General features: G+C 41.6%; 1 protein-coding gene across 2 annotated transcripts in view; it reads right to left on the minus strand.

The window, feature by feature from the left end:
• KLHL2 (kelch like family member 2) overlaps positions 1-12,547 on the minus strand; it is a 77,692-nt gene extending 65,145 nt beyond the window's left edge. Inside the window, exon 1 of one of the 2 annotated variants that reach the window (XM_036423227.2) lies at positions 12,174-12,547. In XM_036423227.2, coding sequence (XP_036279120.1) covers positions 12,174-12,199 — 26 coding nt within the window. In that variant the 5' untranslated portion in view covers positions 12,200-12,547. The remainder of the gene's footprint in view (positions 1-12,173) is intronic. The other variant, XM_036423226.2, reaches the window with a different exon arrangement.
• Between the last annotated feature and the right edge of the window lie 9,482 nt (positions 12,548-22,029).

Raw genomic sequence — 22,029 nt, forward strand, 5'->3', positions numbered from 1 at the left:
ACTGTTTATTGGATGGGGAAGGCTGTAAGTAGAACCGGGTTGCAGGTAAGAAGATGAAGAACTCAGTTTTAAACATGTTGGTTTTAAGATATTAGACCTTGAAATGAAGATATCTAAAAGATATCAGATGGATACTGGAGCCTATAATTAGAGAGAAAAATCTAGCTGCAGCAATGTGGACATCATTGATTACCTATATCAGAGATTTTCAACCTTATCCATCTCATGGCACACATAAATTAACTAGAGGCCCAGTGCACAAATTCGTGCATGGGTGGGAATCCCTCGGCATGGCCAGCAATCGAGGCCGGGGAGAGGAACTGTGGGAGTTTGGCTAGCTGGAGGGAGGGGCTATGGGAGCACACTTTCCAATAGGGGGCAGCCCCTGCATTAAGCGTCTGCCCCCTGGTGGTCAATGCACATCATGCAACTGGTCAACTGGTTGTTCTAGTCTTTCAGTCATAACGGTCACTTAGGCTTTTATATATATAGAGAGAGATTACTAAAATTCTATAACACACCAACAATATTTTTTTTGCTAATCTGAACAAAAAATAGATATAATTTTAATTCATTCACATGGGATGGTTTTGTTGTGTTGGGTGTTGTCATTTTTTTTTTTTTTTATATTTGACAAGGTAGCAGAAAAAGAGGCCAGTGCCCCTAACTGGTCAGGTATTGCATGTTTTTAAAATTCTTGCACCAGCTGAAAATCATTTACCTAGACCAGCGGTCGCCAACCTTTCGGACCTCATGGACCACCAGTGGTCCATGGATCACTGGGTGGCGACTGCTGCTCAAAAGTTTCCTTAAACCAGTGGTCACTAGTCTTTCAGACCTCACGGACTACCAGTGGTCCTCAGACCACCGGTTGGCGACCACTGACTTAGACAGTACAGGAAGCCATAAAACTCAAGCACTCAAACATTCAGGTAACCTCCAACATGAACCATATGTTATCCTTGTTCATTCCCACATGCCCCCAGAATCTACTCTGAGATACCTGATTATTGTAGAGCTTATCTACTAGAACGGATCATCAGTCCTGCTTCCTCACCATGTGAGAGTTTTTAAAGAGACCTTACAAATGGCTTCATGCAAGGCACTGCACTCAGTGGATGAGCCCACAACTAGAGTGCACTCTGCTCCCTGTGGCCTCCTGAGTGCGTGTGCGTGTGTGTGTGTTGAGGAAAGAGTTACACCTGGCCTAAGAAAAAGAACTAAAGTCTAGAAGTCAAAAAATAGCAGAACATCTAGACCTGATGAAATGGCTGAGGAAATACTTCATGGTATAAGACATATTCTCAGAATGCCACCTCCCTTCTTTCTTTCATAGAGAAAACAGTAGAAAAAGGAGAAATGTGAAGATATATGCAACCTATACAAACTGTCTGACCATGTAACCTTGAATGTTCACATATACAACAATTTAGTAATATTTACATCAGCTTGTAGTTTGGTAATTTGAAGTTTACAGTACAGAGAAAATATAATATTGAGGATCAGCAAACTACCATAGCAAGTTTTTCAGAAAATGTTCAAAATAGAAAAAGCAACTCTGCCCTAGAAAGAATATCCTTAAAAGCCAAGAATGCTTATATTTACTTGAGAAATTAGAAATTAAGACTTCTAGCCGGGACTGGTTTGGCTCAATGGATAGAGCATCGGCTTGGGGACTGAAGGGTCCCGGGTTCGATTCCGGTCAAGGGCATGTGCCTTGGTTGCGGGCATATCCCCAGTGGGGGGTGTGCAGGAGGCAGCTGATCGATGACTCTCTCTCATCGATGTTTCTAACTCTCTATCTCTCTCCCTTCCTTTCTGTATAAAATCAATAAAATATATTTAAAAAAAAAAAGAAATTAAGACTTCTAGTATTAGAGAATTAACTTTAAGACAGCTACCACACAACCAATAATGCCTACATTGGTGCTTTCTGAAAGCTATTTTCAGCTCCCACTTTCTTTATGTATTCCAGGAACTCTGCAAAGAAAAGGCTTTATTCAAATGCTTAGAGAAATAAGAAATAGCATTAAAACTTTTTTTTAGTGTTCTCTGTACTGACAGCCACTTAAAAACAGCACCCTGCTGCACAAATCTACATCTGCAACACTAAAGCCCTTTTCGCATTTTCCCATTTCCTATGTGGTTTTGTGTTAGATGGCCTCTCATTCAGAAATAGAAATAAGCAACAGAACATTACACTTCATGTCTAAAACTACAGATATGGGAAATAAACACATACTAGGAAGCAGCTAAGTGGAAGGTAACTCTTTAAGTTATACCATGTTAAGTGCAGAATTATATCTTGTCCCTGCTTCTTTTGCTCTTCGTTCTGAGAACTGTCTTCTTTAAAATATCTGGAGGAGATACTTTCTCAAGGTTTTCCGCTTTTAAGTCTTTCCCTTATTCTACATTCCATAATCAGCCTTAAAATTATCCAATGGTCTACTGTTACAAAACATACTCTAAAATAGTTGAGCCTTCCAAGGGTTTGGTTTCCAGCACACTGCCATGTTTTGTTAGATAATCCTAAAGCCTTCTTTCAATGACTGACTCTTCTGCACATTCCCAGCTGTGGGCAAAGGTGGCTTCTCTGACCAGCTAACTTTCTAACTCTGGCTGAGAACACATTACCGACAACAACTGAATTCTCCAAGAAGAAGCAAATAGAGACTGGGCTGTCCCCTTTGAAGGGTCAAGACTCCACAATGAGGCAAAGGTTTAAACCTACTGCAAACATTTTGAGGGCGCTTTAAAAATTAGGTCCAATTTCTTTAACATGTGCATCATTTACTTGGGCACAGTGATGTCCAGTGGACAGGGACAGAAGAATCACAATGACCCAAGCAATTTTTTTCAAACTACACTTCACCAACCCACTTCGCATGAAGATTCAGGCAAGCCCTTTCTATAGGACTAAGAATGACAGAATCTCCAGGAGTAGGGGTGAATGGAGGCTATGCATAAATTTTTTAAAGTGATTTAATGTGCCCCACCACCTACTTAACTCCCACTCCAGGACAATCATCTCAGATTGAGAACAAACACTACAAAATATGGGTTGGTTATGTTTTTTACGCTTTCTGGCAGAAACAATGCTATAATTCACGTGAATGATGCAGCTGCAAAATGTAACAGGGGACTAGACATTTTCACATGCAGAACACAAATACTTAGCCCTGGGTGACCACCATCTCTGCTCTCCCTTTTGCCTGTTCACCTCAAAAGCTGCAAGACTCCCCTGCCTGCAATGAGTCACCCACCATTACTCACAAATTTCTGCCCAGTTCACGTGAGCAGCTGCTGTTTTCAAAGTCAGCACCATGCTGTAAGGCTCTGAAGTTTCTCCATTACTTTACAATATCACTTTGGTTTTCTTTGCCGTCTTCCTAGCTCTGTGGTCGGCAAACTGCGGCTCGTGAGCCACATGCAGCTCTTTGGCCCCTTGAGTGTGGCTATTCCACAAAATACCACGACCTGGGTGAGTCTATTTTGAAGAAGTGGCGTTAGAAGAAGTTTAAAAATTTTGGCTCTCAGAAGAAATTTCAATCGTTGTACTGTTGATATTTGGCTCTGTTGACTAATGAATTTGCTGACCACTGTCCTAGCTAAACTTGCATTCTGATGCTGGTTATAGTACTAACATTGCTTCCTTACACAAGTCCAGAATATCAGAACTATAATTAATATTTCAACTAATATGTGTCATGTCACTACAGTTTCCCAACAGCATAGTCTCACATCCTTCATCTCACCCAAACAACCTCCACACTATTACAAACTTTTACAGGTTGTAAAATGTAGAAGGCTTTCTCTCTTGCAAAACCCTCCTTAAGGTTTGGTTGTCTTTTCAGTTTTTGCAATTAACCAAAGGAAAAGAGACATGCTTTGCAAATTTCCTACAAGCGTTTAGAATTTAAACTTTTATTAGGTCCAGAACCAGTAGACTAACTGTGACCTATAAATATATGGTGCTATTACACAAATAAATATAGCTTAAAATGTTAATGTCTGGCCCTGGCCAGTTTGGCTACGTGGATAGAGCATCAGCCTGCGGACTGAAGGGTCCCGGGTTCAATTCTGGTCAAGGACACATGCCCGGGATGTGAGCTCAATCCCCAGTGGGGGTGTGCAAGAGGCAGCCGATCAATGATTCTCTCTCATCATTGATATTTCTATAGGTGGCTCCCTCTCCTTTCATCTCTGAAATCAATAAAAAATATATATTTTTAAGTGTTAATATCTATCTAGACATGTAAGAACTTGAACTATACCTTCAGTATATAGTTTTAGAATTGTATATGGAAGCATCTTGTGAGATTAGCAAAACTTCCTATCCAGACACAGAACATCTTACAGATGACATCAAAATAACGCCACCAAACAGTTCAGCATAATACATATTGCTAAAAGTTACCTTTCCGATTTCCCAGAACTGGAAATAAAACATCTAGAAAAACTGGAAATGCCCAATGTTACTAAAATGGATTAGCCCTTGGCCTAGGCAGTTTGGTTCAGTGGACAGAGCGTTGGCCTGCAGACTCAAGGGTCCCAGGTTTGATCCTGGTCAAGGTCACATGTCCAGGTTGCAAGCTCGATCCCCATTAGGGGGTGTGCAGGAGGCAGCCAATTAATGATCCTCTGTCATCATTGATGTTTCTATCTCTCTCTTCCTAGAGTCAATAAAAATATATTTTAAAACAAATAAAATGGATTATCCCTTAAGGCAGGGTATTAAACCTATTGGTGGACAGAGGGAGGTATTACATGCCACCCCTCTCCAGCCCCCAGGACTTGGCTGTGTGGCTTTCTGGTAAGTTGTGGGGAAGGCTTTGGCAGGAGGAGGTGGTTGGGGTGTCTGAGGTGGAGAGGTTGATGGAAGCTGGAGCATAATTGCTCTCAGACGGAACAATAGAGCTGTATAAAGCTCTGCTTCAGTTCAACTCAGCTCTCTCTCCTTCTTTCCCTCCCACCTACATGACAAACAGAGCACAATCAGGCACTTTTTGTCCCTGACAGTGCCTGTTACCAGGAAAGGGACCAGAGTAAAAACATATCTTATGCAAGATCACTCTTATTTTAAAGAATATGTTATAAACAATTAACAAAGCACCGTCGGAGTGAGATGTTTATGAGGTTCCACAAGAAAAGGAGGTTGGTGAGCCATTTCGAACATTTTCACGTCTTTTATCACTCATATTTCTGATACTGTTTGGCCACTTTTCCTAGTATTGCCATCACTTGGCTGGTAAGAGAGGGCAGCAATATGACTTGGCAATTCAGTTGAATGGGCTCTATTTTCCAGCGCTTGAATGCAAAGGCAGTAGAAGAGAGGGCCAGAATCAGCTGGATGACCCGGATTGTCCTCCTGCCTAAGCCAAATACTAACCAACTGACCTTGAATTAATTACTCGGCCTCTCTGGGCTTCAGACTGTTTAATTATAAAAAAAGGTTTTGTTATTCCACAAATATGTCTAATATAAGCCATAACATGAAAGTCAAAGGTAATAACACCTCCCCCACTTGCCTCAGGGAATTATCCAAGCTCTAAACACTTTCGAATATAAACAGAGTTCAGAAGAAAAATGTTAACGTAGGGAGCTACACTGAGTATGGAGATATATTTTTATGGATTTTATTGGTCTTCCTCGTCTTTAATTGCAATAGTCAATTAAAATTATTAATAATACTCCAGATAACCACCACTGTTAGTAAATCAAGGAGGGAAGCCCTGCCTAGATGCCTACTGCGTGCCCTGTGCTAAGCAGGGGGAGGGATATCAAGGAGGCTGAACACAGCAGCATTCTCCGGTTACCATCTAACCGGGGAGGCACATCTGAAACCGCGGAGGAAGGGCACAACCATACAGGTGCAAGATTACAGGCTACTAATTATAAAGACCACTGGAATGCAAAGAGAGCTGGAATGAGTTGAAGGAAATAGGCAAGACTTTCTGAAGGAAATGGGGCTCCAACTCAGTTATTTTAACTGGGGGCAGGAAAAAGCCTGGCAACGCCTGGCTTGTGATAAGGCAGACTCTGAACACATAAGATATGGCCAGAATGATGGAGGGCTGTGACTACCTGGCTGAGATAGCTAGTTTTGACATCACTCTAAGATATTGGGGTGGGGGTGGGGAGGAGGGGTGTCAAATAGTAGGTGGACTTAAAGGTGAGGAGAGAAAACAGAGCTCAATAGAAGGAAAATCGGTATCAAGTGATGAAATCTGTTCATTAAAATAGTAGCAGTCAGAATGGACACTTGAAACCGAGGCTCAACAGACCTGGGAGCTGTTAAGATGTGGAGGGTGACAAAAGACAGAAATCAAAGACCATTCCAAGGATTTGGGTAGATTGATTATTCCACTGAATAAGTAGAGATGTTATAAAGGGAAATCAGTTTCAGAACAAAGATTATGAACTCAGCTTTAGAAATGTTAAATCTGAGATATGAGCTAAGAGTAGATTCAAGTTTGAAGCACAGCTCTTGAGCCCAGTCTTAAGAAACAGATGGAGCCACAGTTTAGCAATTAATAGCTGATTGAAAAGAAGAAGTGGCCAAGGCCTGCATCTGTGAGAACAGCTACTGCCAATGAACAGTAACAGATGAGAAGCCACGGAAGACAAAAGAGTGATCCACAGAGAGAGATTAGAGTCCCAGATTCTCCTCTATGATAAGCTTGGGAAAGTAATTTTACCTCTGAAAAAAAGATAATTATAAGAGACCTGCCCAGCCAGTGTGGCTCAGCAATTGGAACCAAGAGGTCACTGGTTCAATTCTCAGTCAGGGCACATGGCTGGGTTTCAGGCTCAATCCCCAGTGTGGGGTGTGCAGAAGGCAGCCAATGGCTATATTCCTCTCTCATCAATATTTTTATCTCTCTATCCTTCTCCCTTCATTTCTCTAAAAAGCAATAAAAATATATCCTATATAATAAAAGCCTAATAAGCAAATAAACCAAACAGAACAACTGGTGGAACGACTGGTTGCTATGATGTGCACTGACCACCAGGGGGCAGACACTGAAAGCAGGAGCTGCCCCCAGTCCCCAGGCCAGCCAAGGCCAGTGCCAGCAAGGAGGGAGGGAGGCGATTGCCCCACAGAGGGAGGCAACCAGCAGTGGCAGTGGGGGGCAGGGCTGTGAGCAGGAGATGCCAGGCGGGCCAAGGCAGGGCCAGGGGGGAGGATCCCCACTGGTCACCCAACCAGTCATCCCACAGATCAGCCCTGACCGCTGGCCAGGTCTAGGGACCCTACCCATGCATGACTTTTGTGCACCGGGCCTCTAGCTTTAAATAAATAAATTTGCAAAAAAACAATTTAAAAAATTACAGGACCTACACTACAAGGCAGGTTGATGAAATAAAGTAATAAGACAATGTAAGTCATATTTAGCAATCTAAAAACTAGAGGAGAACCCAAGAAAAGGTAATGTCATGGAAAGCAAGGGCATGTTTTTCAAGGCAGAATCAGTGAAAAGAACTGGTCCAAAAAATACAGTAGCAAATGCCAAGAGTCTGAAATGAAAAAGTGCATAAGACAAAGTATATTAACCCACCCACTACAGTAATTGTGTTCTGTATTTGTTCCCTATCAGTTTCAACCTCAAGGAAAAGGACTTTGTTTTGTTTTCTGAGTTTTTCCCAAAGCCGGGTCATAGTAGAAACCCAATAAATCTGAACAAAACCTGAACTCTCTCATTTCGAACAGTAGATACATTTAGAATTTGGAAGAATTCTATCAAAAAGCATTCTGAAAGACAATTTTCAATTCTTCATATCACCTTGATCTTAAGAAAGAAGTTGAATAGTTTTCATAAACACTCCTGGTGCAGTTCCATAACAATCACAGATGAGTACATTTAGAGTTACCTTCACAAAAGCATAGTAACTAATATTTATTAAATGCCAACTAAGTGCCCTAGAAAATATTAACCAAAAACAGGTTTGGGGGATTTTGGGTGGGAGGTGGAGCAGTGATTTTCCAGCGTCAGAAAATTTCAAGACTACTACATAAATGTTATTATTCCAGAATCAACTTCTCAAGTTCCCAAATGCAGTTAGAAAATTTCTTTATATATTACACTTCCTTTAATACACAAGGATCCATTTGTCTTCTTTCAACATTACCTAAGTATTTTAAAGTTTTTGTCTATCATTGAGGAGGTTCACCTATAATCTGAGAGATGCCCAATTTAATTAGGACTAGTTATACAAAAAACTAGTTAAACTCTTATAGCCAGCAGGCTATAAAAGACAAACAATTGGATATTGGGATAACCAATGGCAAAGTTCCAAATTGACAGGAATTGAATCTTAGCATTAGAAAGAACATTAAAGATCATTGGTCCAGTGGATTGCAAATGTCAGACCTCAATGAACTTTTAATTTATCTGTGACAAAATGAAGGCAATGTAGTAAATTTTCATAAAACTAAATTTATTCCACGTAAGAACTATCCTTTATTCTGAGATTATGTCCTTTTTTGAATTGGGAAGGGGTACTAAAATGTCTTTTCTTTGATTGTTGAGCATTAGTTTATCAAAATTTATTTGCCTGGCAAAAAAAACCAAAAACTCAGCAATTCTATGGTGGACTTCCAATTTTACAATCTTCTGCTTCAATCCCTTAAAACTCAGTCAACAAGATGTTTGCCAGCCTATGCTTGAACACCTCCAAAGTTCAAGAGTGTCCAGTGATGTGGAATCAACTGGAAAAAAATATGGTTGCATCTGAAGCATGTTTGCTTAGTTTTGCAAAGGAAAAGCAAAAAAAACAAACAAAAAAACAAGACTTGTAGAGAGAAAGCCAACTTGTGAAATAAGAGACAGTAGGAAAACAAAGGCCAAGAAAACTGTTCAGTGAGGGGAGGTCAAAGGATGATCTATGTCCTACACCTCCTACCTAGTCTTCCCTAACAAGTAGGAGAAAATCCTCTCAAAAATAACTCAGAAAGTTAAAATACAGAAAACATTCCTGAGATGAGGGCTTATCCATTTACATTTCCTTTTGTACATCTCTGTTGATGGCCTGAAACTCCTTTACTAATTTACATCTAATTTTTAGTTGCACACCTTTCAGGTTCTGAGGCACATGCGCCATGGTCATACCATCTCCCAAAATTCAAAATGCAACAGCGTCTAAATATTCTGTGTACCCAAGGATGCAAAAACACAATAAGCAGAGATATTAAAGCCCAATGACAATCAATATGAAAATCAAAGGGATGAGGAGTGGGGGAAAAAAGAGAAGAAATCAAAACCTAATTTCAACAAGCCCGTAGTGAAGGGACAAGGGAGCCTGGGCACAGTCGCCTCCATTCCTCCAAGACAATATGCCAACAGGCAAAAAGAGAACAAGGTGGGATTTGAAAGCAATGTAAAACTGACTGCTAAGAGAGAAGTATGAGCAAAAGTACCGCACACAGTGCCAGACAGAGACACGGGCACTCTAATATTTGCAGAATGAATGAAATAATAAACACACACTCAAACAAAGAGGATCTGAGTCCCTGGTTCCTACTATCTACATCATCCAAAGCACTTTAAGCCCACGTCAAACATCTTTCTTTGCCTTAAAACCCAGGCTACAAATCTAACCTGATGAAAGGCTAAGCCCTCCCAGTAACTTTCACCGGCCTCTGTCCTAGCCTAGCTCTAGCCCCGTGAGGCCCAAAGAAACTGCTTCCCAAAGACACTGCCTGCATCTCTCAAATCAGGCACCCGTGATTCAGATTAGAAGGAAGAAACAAGTTAGTGGGAGTGGAAGCAAACAGGCCAAGGGGTGGGAAGGAAGACTATTTCTGATTTACAGAAAGGTAAGCAACACTTTTAAGGGACTCTGGAATGAGAATTAATCCTAGTTAGACCAAGGGAAAATAAAACCTATTTGTATTTATTATTAAATGCAAAAGTCTCACCAACTCTGGCCACCCATGATAGAAAGAAGTTGTAACAATGCTTTCATCGCTGCAGGCGATTACCTCTCAGCCTATCATTGTTAGGGCGCTATTGATGGAGTCTCAATACCAAAGAATTGTGCAAGAAACCAAAGCTATCATTAGCTGCTCCTTCCTGGATTCCATGTATCAACATTTGCATGTAAACATCTATTTCATTTTTTTTTTAATTAACAGTTTACATTCAGTATTGTTTTGATTAGTTTCAAATGTACAGCATAGCGGTTAGACCATCATACACTTTACAAAGTATCCCCTTAACCCCCGGTTATTTTTTAATATTTATATTTAAATCATTGTTTATGTCTCTACTCCCTCCCTCCAAAGCCTGCTTTTTCACACCCATTCTTTTCACCTGCATTCTAAAATCTTCTTGTTCTTCCCCTTTAAAAAAAAAAGTTTTTAAGTATTTTTATTAATTTCAAAGAAAGGATGGGAGAGGGGGAGAGGGATAGAAACATCAATGATGAGATTCATCTATAGGCTGCCTCCTGCATGCTCCCCACTGGGTATGTGCCCATTCTGGCATCAAATCGTGACCACCTAGTTTGTGGATCAATACTCAGACACTGAGCCACACTGGTAGGGCTTTCTCTTTCCTTTAGGACCCTCTGCTCAAAAAGCAAAAAGGGGTTATAGAGAACTAATATAAAGGGGGCAGCTTTGCTCGGAAAACATCTATGTGATTTACGGTGCATACTATGTGTTGTCTATATACAAGTAGCATTTCCTGCCTTCGGCGCCTCTAAGCCTGGACGTAACTTGTGCCGGTGCTATGCTCACGCTGCTGATGTTAGCAATCCACCATCATGCTTCCTAGGAATCAGGAGCTTTCCTGAACCTGCTGAGGAACCAAACCAGACCCCAAAGCCCTCCAAGTGATCAAGAAGCAACTGAGCCCTCCTTTCTATCAGCCCAGGAGGCTTATCATCTGCTCCTTCGATCCCCATGACCTGTTCCACTCAAGCTAACATCCATAGGCACTTTTAACAATTTTAATTCTTGAATCCTATTCGATCTCCTAAAAATGGTTCAGCATCAAAAGAATTATTCAGCAGAAGCCTAATATCCATAGTGTGGCTGGAATGCTACCAAATAATCACATGAGGCAGATGAGTGAATGGAATGAAGCTGGCAAAATCAAGGTAAAAAAAAAAACCACAAAAACACACACACAAAAAACTCAAAAAAACGTTAAGACTCCATGAATAAACTCTCATGGCAAGGTAAGCCGTTCTTCAGAATGAGGTGTGTCTGCGGTTTGAAAAGTCAGGATTCAAAGGGCTCTTGCTCCTTCAGAAAGGTTCAACAAAGGAAAGCACATCCAATGTGAACATAATCAGAACTCAGAGATGTATATAGTTCACTTTTGCCAAAATGTGTGCTGTTGTTTTTTAAATCATGTACTCAATAAGGTGACATCTTCCATAGAATTGTTCAGCTGTGATTATTTCTAAGAAGTAATTCTGTTGTCGGTCATCTTGAAATGTATCTGGGAACCAAGAAAAGAAAGAAAGAAAAAAAAGACACCTGTGCCTGGCAGGTCGCTGCACCAGGGCTGTGTCCAGGGTACCAAGGAAACAGAGGATGCTCTGGTTTTCTGGATACAGTTCTCTGCAGCGCCAGGTAAAAGAGGTCACATGTCCCACGGCTTCTCCAGCGATGGACATGCTCCTCGAATTAATTTTACTAGAAATTCGGAGAAGCAAGCCACCTAGGATCAATCCATCGAGACGCCGCCGGGGCTGTCTGGTACTTTCCAGGACCCTTTTGCCAGCGGACTCCCGAGCATCCATCCTCCCAGCTTCCATCCCTCCGAGAGGGGGTCGGCCTGCGGGGCACCAGCCGCCCGTGCATTCCGGGGGGGAAGCACACACGGTGGGCAGAGCCCCCCACACACACACAGCCCCAACCCGAGCCTCCTCTTCTCCGGGGGGATCATAGGGGAGCCCCTTCTCTCCCTCCCTCCCAGGAAATCCCGGGCAGCGCCTCTCAAGTCCCCGCCGGGCCGGGCTGAGTGTCCGCCCGCCTCGGGACTGCGGGGACCGCGCCTCGTCACGCCCCGCGGCTCCCACCGCCCGCCGCCCGCCCCCGGCGTCCGCTCCCCGGCGGCTCCCGGCGGCTCCCCGCGCCCCACGCCGGCGGCGGCCGTCCCCGAGCAGCGCCGCCGTGTCCGCAGCCGCACAGCCCGCCCGCCCGCCGCCCGCTCACTCACGCGGGAGGCAGCGGCGGCGTCTCCATGGTGGCTCCTCTCGGGCTTCAGAACGCAGGCACCGCCCGCCGCCGCCAGCACCATTCCAGCCGCGGACGCCGGCACTGCCCGCCCGCCGAGCCGCGTTCCATCCGCCCCGGAGGGGGAGCCGCGCGCCCGCCCGCCTCACCGGGCGCCGCCACCACCTGCGGCGGCGGCCCCCGCGGCCATGGCCCGCTCGGCCCGGGCGCGCTCGCTCCGTCTGACTGCGCGGCTCCCGCGCTCGCCCGAGTGCGGGGCGCCGGCGGCGGCGGCGGCGGCGGTGGGACGGGCGGGCGGACGGCGGGCTCGGCCACTTCCGGGTTCGGCCCCGCCGGCGCCGACGCCGTGACGGGACGGCGGTGCGGCCTCCCGCGGCGGCCGGGGACCCCTCCCTCGGCGCCTCCTCTTCCTCCTCTTCTTCCTTCTCCTCCTCCTCCAGCTGCCGCGGCTGGGGCTGCGCGGGCCGGCGGGGCGGGGCGGGGCGGCCCGGGGCGGGGGCGCCTGCAGTGGGTGCTGCGGGTCCCCCCGGCGGGTAGCTGGGAGGTTGGAGATGGGGTGTTTGTCTGTGCGGGAAAAGGGTGCCCGAAAGCACAGCCTAATCGCGCTCGCTATCCGCTGATTGCTCTGCTTCACACGCTTGTCCACGTTATTCTCTTTTGATTTGATGAGCCTCTGCCCAGGGAGGGAGGTGGGAAGGCTAAGCACCGCCAACCGAAATTCCTTTGCAAATGGTGACACTGAGGCAAGAAGACATGAATCTGCCCGTCTCGTGTCCCAGGCAAGAAGCTTCCGCAGTATAGGGTCCACTCCGGTGAAGTGAGCACCCACTCAGCAAGGTTTCCACACCAGGATACCATTAGACCGATGAGAGAGACACGAAACGATGCCTCCTATGAAGAGTGAAGAGATGGGATGTTATTTTAAGGAGTGCTCAGGGGAGGCCTCTCAAAAGATAACCATTTTAATAGAGATGGCATAAAATGAATCTTGAGTAATGCAGAGGGACTCGGGGCATAGGGAAGAGCAATTGCAGAGACTCCTATGCAAAATCTTGCCTGGCCTGTTGAGAATAAAAGGAGAGCAAGATAGCAGGTGGATCCTCAAGTATGCCCGCTGGACAGCAATAGTGTCTGGGAACATGTTAGAAATACGAGTTCCCCAAGCCCACTTCAGATCTGCTGAATGGGAAACTCTGGGGGTGGGGCAGTCTGTGCTGGGATCAGCCTTCCAGGTGATGCTGATGGCAGCGACGGTTGGAATGTCTGGAGTAACTGAAGCACAGTGAGGACAGAAGGAGATGGTGGGAGATGGTTTGGGAGGAGCCGTGAAAGATTACATAGGCTTTATAGGACACCATAAAGGATTTGGCTTTCATTGAGAAAAGAAGCAACTAGAACGTTGTGAGCAGCTTGATCTAATGATAAAAAGGATGGCTTTGCTGCAATTTATTTTAAACTATTCTACACACACACAAAAAAAAAAGGGCGGGGGGGGAAGGAATAGAAAAAAAGAAGATAGGCAAATGTCAATTTTGGATGCTGTGTGATGGGTGCATGGAGGTGATCACCATTTATGTGTATGTTTCAAAAGGTGCATAAGTTTTATGTGTATTTTTTAAATGAATGCTTGCTATATGAACAACATATATATGTAGGGAAGCAAGAGAGCAAGCAAGGAGATTAGCCTAGTGGGATAGAAAATAAACGTGATCTGGAATTAAGTCAGTGATGGAGAGGAGTGGTCAGATTCTGATTCTATTAAAGCACATACGAATTGCTAAAAGAATTGCTGTGAGTATAAGAGAAAGAGCAGAGTCAAAGATGATCCCAAGGGTTTGGTCTGGGCTCTTGGGAAAGTGGAGTTGACATTTACTGAGACTGGGAAGATGGAGAAGAAACAGATTTGGGGGGTGCGGGCGATGGGAAGGGAGTATTTGTACACTGATTTAGATATGGTAAATTTGAATACCTATTACACATCCAAGTGAAAAGATAGGTATAGAGTCTATAGACAGATATGTATCTGCGGTAGACTGAAATGGTAGGTTGACAACATATAGATGGTATTTAAAGTCCGGGGACTGGTTGAGATCAACTAGATAATGTATCTGGAGAAAAGAAGAGAACCAAGGAGTGAGTCCCGGGGCACTCCAACATTAAGACAAAAAAAAAAAAAAATGAGGATTCAGCAAAGCAGCCAGAGGAGAATCAGAAGTGTCTTGGTAGCTCAGGCTTAGATTTAGTCAGGCATCTCATCTGAACAATTTGAAAATGTTAATCTACACTGAGCTTTTGTTGTTTTCTGAAAAGACAGTGATGAAACCTCTGGCTCTGAAACATGAGCAGGCCTGCCTGAGATTCCTAGCAATTTATGAGGCCAAAGTTTCCATTTTCATCTTTGTGTGGGCCAAGTAAGTCCACAAAACTGGCGCTCGGCCAGATGCAGCCTCAGCACTTAATCCTGTCTCACCATCCACAACAAAAATGCTTGTCAGGATGAACAGAAATCATCTGTTGGGGGAAAAACTTTCCATACATCTTCTTTTGTGGGTCAGTTTCACCATTTTCTCAAAGAACACAGATGATTAGGAATAGATACCCAAGGCCACCAAAATGTTCTTACTTTATTTCCTTTGGCATCAGAACTGATTGGATAGATACAGGTGTTTGATCTCTCAATGCTCAGGTTATTAAGTCCACCTACCTACTAATTATTCTTTAGATGAGCTCTTCCTTCCTCATTGAGGAATGAGATTTTAGAAAAAGCCATCTGTTTCTATAAAGTGAAATAGAATAATTCCTTAGGTAAATTAGTAACCATAACCTAAAGCTAATGTAAGTAGCCAGGATATCAGTTGTGAAAAATGGGGGAATAAATGGTGAGGGAAGGAGACTTGACTTGGGGTGGTGAGCACACGATTCAATATACAGATGATGTATTATAAAATTGTACCCCTGAAGCCTATACAATTTTACTAACCAGTGTCACCCCAATAAATTAAGCAACAACAAAAAGAAGATGGAACCACACAGAGAGACAAGTCTGTAACAGTAGCTGATGGCAAAAATTACTTAGACTGAGTTGAGATCAGATGCTGCAACAGAAATGCATGATATGACATGGCAGGCACAAACATACCACATGGCAGGAATCCTGGAACTGAGAATTGCTTCTGTAAAGAAGAGACTTAAATTTCATTAAAGAATATAAAAGATCCATTTTTTGTAATTCCTTCGCGTATAAATATAGCAAGTATAAAAAGCATCACTCAAATCATATACCTATGGGGGGAGGGGGCGGGGCGGGGAGAGGAGGTAAGGGCAGAGGGTGGAGTGGGGGGACCAGGTGGAGAGGAGCTAATTGGGGGGGAGAGGGAGGAGAAACAATTGTAATAATCTGAACAATAAAGACTTATTAAAAAAAAATCACTCATTCAAAAATAGAGTATTTAAGAAGATGGGGCCTGACTGGCATGGCACAGTGGTTGAGCATCTACCTATGAATCAGGTGATCACGGTTTGATTCCCAGTCAGCGCACATGCCCAGGATGCAGGCTTGATTCCACTGCAGGGTTGTGCAGAAGGCAGCCGACTAATGATTCTCATCATTGATGTTTCTCTCTCCCTCTCCCTCTCCCTTCCTCTCTAAAGTCAATAAAAAAATGTATTTTTATAAAAAGAAGATAGAGGCCTTCAAAAAGTCTTGTTTCTGAAAGAGTTAATCTGAAATGAATTACTTGAGTTGTTTGTCTAATTTTAAAGTGAGGTTTTTGCCTTTATTCTTTTTATTTGGAAGCAGTTTAGAGTGCATAAAATATTATGAAGTATTTCAAAATAGTCTTGTGAGACTGTGCTATTTAGCAAATGGATTTGTCAATACACTAAGGTATTTAATACAAGCTTTGTGGTGTTATATGGGGGTGATGTGAATCTTCTGCTCCCAATGAGTAGATAATCTTTCATTGAAGGAGTCCTTCATTTATATGAACTCAGTTTACAAATACTTGCTTCCTTTTATTAATATTTTTTAAGTTTTTGCTTCCTTGTGTTTATTATCTTTAAGTTACTTTCCTTACTTCCAGGGCAGCACACCTGCCATTATCCTGTATCGGAGGTTCCTGGAGAAATGAAAGCAAGTTGTTTGCTGCAAAGTTTAATTGGGAATCTGTTGGAAGTATTTGGTGCAGGAAGCATCCAAAAATAGACTTCACACTAACGAATATCAGGTAAGAAAAGGAAATTTACTTAATCTACTTTACTTATATATAGTTACATGATATCTATTTAAGTAGTCTGGTGATGTAATACTTCATTATAGAATTATCTAGGACTAAACATCTTTCTACACAGTCAGCCCTGCTGTGGGGGAGAAGGGGAGGAGAAATCAAGTAAAAAGTCCTGACAAATAATGGGAGCATTATTAGGTTGTGGCCATGCACATACACACAAACTTCTACACACAACTTCAGTTTGTCCATCACAGCTGTTAATAGCATGGACTCTAAACAAAATTAGGAAATGTTTGCTTTTTGGCACTGTCACCTTTCCCAGTCTTTCCCTTTGTTTCTTTCTGGCATCGATTTATCTATCACCTCTAACCTTCACCATCTGCAGGTCTTCAGTGTTCTCCATTCATCTTTTCAAGCAAACTAAGAAATTATCTACTGTCAGTTAACAAAATGATCAGAGGCTTACATATTAATAATATAAGGGATAGCTTCCCTTGGGTTCATTTATACCCTATCCCTTACTATCCCTCCTCCTAGAATGTATTCCAATGCTTTGTATATTATTTTAATTACATTTTTTTATGATAAAGTGTGACATTGAGATGTCTTTTTTATTAATAGAAGTATGACCGTACTTCTAATGAAGAAGAATGATTTACTGTAATAAAGGACAATGCCGAGAGAGGAGATGAAAAATATTCTTCTTAAACTCTAGACCTTTTGAGACCAAACCTCTGGGGGTTTGTATTATTTGTTCAAATTGTTTCCACAGTAATCTGAAAAGATAAGTCTTGAATGTCCACATAAATCCTAAAATTTGAGCTCAGCCCAAGTCTTGGAATTATTTTTGCAAGTAAGGATCCTTTGCCAAGAAATCCTTTCTGGTTCTTAATCTGGTTCTAGTCAGCTTCTGGAAGCAAAGAAGCATGTTTAATGTAGGTATAAGTGGATAGTCAATTCCTCAGCCATCTATATTTCCTCATTTTCCTTGTTAAGATCTTGGTAATAATCCAACCCCCAAAATAGAATTGGATTCAGGCTGCATATGTATGAGAAGTATTCTTCATTGAACTAAAACTGAACCCAAACTGCCATTTTGAAGTATTTGTTAAAAGCCAACTAAAATTAAATCATGAGAAAAATATTCCTAGTCACATTTTCTGAGGCAAACTGAATCAAGCCAATCTTAATTGTTTACTTAGGTATTATATCAACTTTTTTTTTTCTGTGCCAGGTATGGGAAATACTAATCCCCTATTTTAAGTTGCAATGACCCCTGGTACCCTCTACATTCCCTAAACTCCTTTTGTGGTTTATTTTTGCCCAAAGCACTTATCACAGTTTGACCAACTATTTAATATATGTTTTACTTCTGTATTTCATTTATTGTCTATCTTATCCCTTGGAATATAAGTTTCATGAAGGCATCAATTTTAGTCTGTTTGATTACTGCCATATCCCCAGGCCTTAGAAAAGTACTGGCACATATTATGCATGCAACAAATACTATTAAATGAACCAGCTGGCACAATTCATATACACCAGCTGTAACATTTACCTCCAGGAGCATACATTATAACTCAAGTTCATGCATTTTAACAGCTATATTACATATATATTAATTTTTATCCTTATTTTATTTTTGGAAACATAAAATCAATGCTCCCCAGAAATAAGGAAGGTACACAGAAGGTTTCTTTGATTTTAATCAATCAGCCAACACTTACAAGAATGACATCTTTGATGAATACATTATAATAGATGATAGGGGTAGAAATAATAAAAAGCTTAAGGCAAAGATTCTTTAACTTCAGACACAAGAAATGAATCCAAGAAACTAAATCAAATTAATTAAATAAAAACACCAGACAACAGCCGAAACCGGTTTGGCTCAGTGGTAGAGCATCGGTCTGTGGACTGAAAGGTCCCGGGTTCGATTCTGGTCAGGGGCATGTACGTTGGTTGCGGGCACATCCCCAGTGGGGGGTGTGCAAGAGGCAGCTGGTCGATGCTTCTCTCTCATCGATGTTTCTAGCTCTCTGTCTCTCTCCCTTCCTCTCTGTAAAAATCAATAAAATATATTTATAAAAAACAAACAAAAACACCAGACAACAAAGTCTTCACAAATAATGTAAATACTTACTTGAGCACTTGGGAAAGAGAAAGACTCATAGTGGAAAAAGAGGGCATGTTTAGTGGACAGTAAAAGATTTAAATAAATGATTCCAAGAATGGGGTAATAAGAAATAAAGCCTAGCTGTAAATGTTAAAATCAGATTCTAGGGATCCTTGAATGGATTTTAGCCTTTATATGAAATAAATAGACAAGTATGGGAGTATGTCTGTGGGTGTGTGTGTGTGTGTGTGTGTGTCCCTGTCCATGTGCACACAAGCATGCATTTGGCCAGGTAGTGAAGTAAACAAACTCTGCTCTTAACATATTTAATCTAGCATCTATGTGCAAAGTGAATGACAGATGGGAGAGAATGGAAACAGGAAGATTAGTTGGGAAGCTATTACAAAAGTTCATGTGTGAGATGATAAAACTTGAAATAGAGTATACTTGATCCTTGAATAATGCATGGGTTCAGGGCACCAACTTCTAGCACAGTCAAAATCCATGTTGTACTAGTAGCCTATTGTTTACTTCACAGATAACATAAAGAGTGATTAACACATATTTTGTATGTTATATTATTATGTACTGTACTCTTACAATAAAGTAAGCTAGAGAAAAGAAAATGTTATTTAGAAAATCATAAAGAAAAAAACCCACATTTGCAGAACTGTATGAATTTATTGAAAAAGACCCACACATAGGGGGACCCATTCAGTTAAAACCTTTGCTGTTTAAGGGCTAGCTATAGTGTGCTAAAAATGAAAAAGGAAAGGCCCAATGGTGAAGACAGAATAAACACGATTTGATGATTAGTTGCATGTGGGCACAAGAAAGACGAAGTAGTCAAATATCCCCAGATTTTGAACCTGAGAGTATGGTGATAGAATTGATAAAAAGAAGAAAATCACATGGGACAGATGATGATGTGTCTGTTTTTAGGCTTGCAGAGTTTGCAGTAATAGCAAGATACGTGAGTAAAATGTCCAGCAGAAAATTGTAAATAAGCCAGGACAAGGACAAAGATAGAATCACTCATGAAGTCATTGACCCCTGAAGAAACTGGTACTGCAGCTTTCTGTGGCCAGCTGCTTTGTTACAAGACCCAGACACTCCTGTGTGATCTCCACATTTCTCTCTGTATCGGTTGGCATCCCTGTGTTGCTTTCTTAATTTCAAGTTTTAAAATTGGGCAAATAATGCATGATCATATTGTTACAGTAAATTTTCAAACCGTAAAGTAAAAGGACCCATTGACCTCTGGCTAATCCCGTCCTGAGAGATAACACGTTTTATGTGTGTCTTTTCAAACATTTCTCTATGCAGTTACATACATATATAGAAATGCATGGATGTGTATTCGTTTGTTTTACATTAGTGAAATCATGCTGTATGGTACCATCAGCCCATTAGCAGCTGCTAAGGAAGTCTTGCTGCCAATTTGCTGTAGCCGCAGGGAACCCAGGCAGGGCGAGCTAGCTGCCAGTTGCCAATGCCTCCAGGATTCTAACCGAAACTAATTTCAGGGAAGGTTTTAACACCAGAAGCCTGGCTGATGCGTTCGATTAAATATGGCCCTGCAAGGTAGATACTCCCATATACCTTAGTACCACAGACCATTTTTCTCTCCCCTCACCAAACTACACACATGCTTTTGGAAATCTGATTTTTACTCTAATCCTCAGGGAGCAAGATTCAAAGTCACTACTTCTCTAGTAAAAACTGTTTATTTAGAAATGGATTTACTAGTACATGTCCAGAAATCCTTAGTATTTCTAGATTCTCTCTTTCTGTTTTCTCCTATATTTTGTTTTAACCTGTACTTTTTCTTCTCCATTACATTTCATTTCAGTTATCTTGTTCAAGGAGAAAGCTTTCCTTTGAAAGTTCAGGGGATGAGGGAGATCTTGAAGAGCTGGGTTGTGGTGAATATCTGTTCATTGTATGTAGGTCAAAAGCTGCTGAAATTATTATTTTTTGTGTGCTTTAGTTCCTGAAACCATAGCAATTACATGCCTGCTTATAATTATTTACTTTGAAGCATATTTAAATATTACAGCAACATGCATTTTATTTAGCACAATCTATTTTTAAAGCTCTAACTTTGGGAAGATTATGTTCATAATTACAGTTGATTTGAATGTGCAGTATTTTTGGATCAGTGAAGTACCATACTTTGGGGGGGTGGAAGAAAAACAATGTATTTTTAAAAGAACTAAAGTTGGTTTTCTTAATGTTCAGTGTCTAGAATAATTTTAAAATTCATTGGTTCTATATTATAACATGATCTGTGAACAAAAATATCCTTATACAATGGAATCTCACTGAAGTGGTTTTCAAAATCCATGTCATATGGCCATCACTGACCACTTTGGTAACTGTGGTGATTAAATCATCATTGAGAGATATTTTTTTTTATTCTGATTTTCAGCCCATACAATTTATGCAAGGAAGTGGAGATGTCTTTCAAAGAACCAGCAGAAAATTACTTATGTTTCATCTATGACTAGTTATAATTACGTTATTAGCAAAGTATGGCTGAAACCACCTTGAAAATTTATGAGGTCCACTCACTCGATTTCATATAGGAGTATAACTGATTCTAAAGGCACTAGGGTAATATTTCAGAACTTTCTCCAGTAACTCATCTTACACTTTTACAGTTCTTTTCGAGATTCAGCACTTGCACAGTGTTGGCTTTGGAGAAAGATTAAAAAAAAAAAAAAAGAACCTGTCTGGGAGCAGCTTGCCTACCCTGAGGAAGTGAGATAGATGTGCATTCCTAAATTTATAAGGGTGTATGATACATGCATGAAAGATCATTTTAGGATGGGTTATCCCAGAAACACTTTCTGGAAAAAGTATAATTTGATCTGGGCTTTAGGAGATACATAAGATTTAGATTAGTAGAAAAGGGGAAGGTTCCTCATATCAGGAAGGAAAAAAGTAAATGGTGGACCTGGCAGAATTTATAAGTCTACCTCAATTGGAGTTGAAAAGTAGTAGGTGAGGTTGGACAGGAAAGTCAAGATGTTTTCCCAGGAGATTCCCTGTGCCTAGATGAGATTGGTTTAATATTAATTAACCAACTAGAAGACACTGAGGCTTTTTAACAAGGAAATAAAATATGCAAGCATTACTTTAGTGACATTTATCTGACTGAAGTGGACAGACCAAGATGACAGAAGAACTTAGAAGGGAGAGCATTGATTAAGGAGACATTACATATGCATCAAAAGTGTTAGGAAATAGTCCTGGTTAGGTGGCTTGATGGCTCAGTTGATTGGTTTTATTCCTGGTCAGAGCACATAGCCAGGTTGCAGGTTCTATCCCCAGTTGGGGTGGGAGCCCATCAATCAATGTTTCTCTCTTTCACCCCCTTCCTCTCTCTAAAAATCAATTTTAAAAAATAATTTAAGGAAGTACTCATAGATGCACACGATGGGTCAGCTACCAGAACATTTAGTGCAATATATTTCTATAACAATAAATTG

This window comes from Pipistrellus kuhlii, unplaced genomic scaffold (assembly GCF_014108245.1).
Source record: "Pipistrellus kuhlii isolate mPipKuh1 unplaced genomic scaffold, mPipKuh1.p scaffold_m20_p_8, whole genome shotgun sequence".
Classification (NCBI taxonomy): domain Eukaryota; kingdom Metazoa; phylum Chordata; class Mammalia; order Chiroptera; family Vespertilionidae; genus Pipistrellus; species Pipistrellus kuhlii.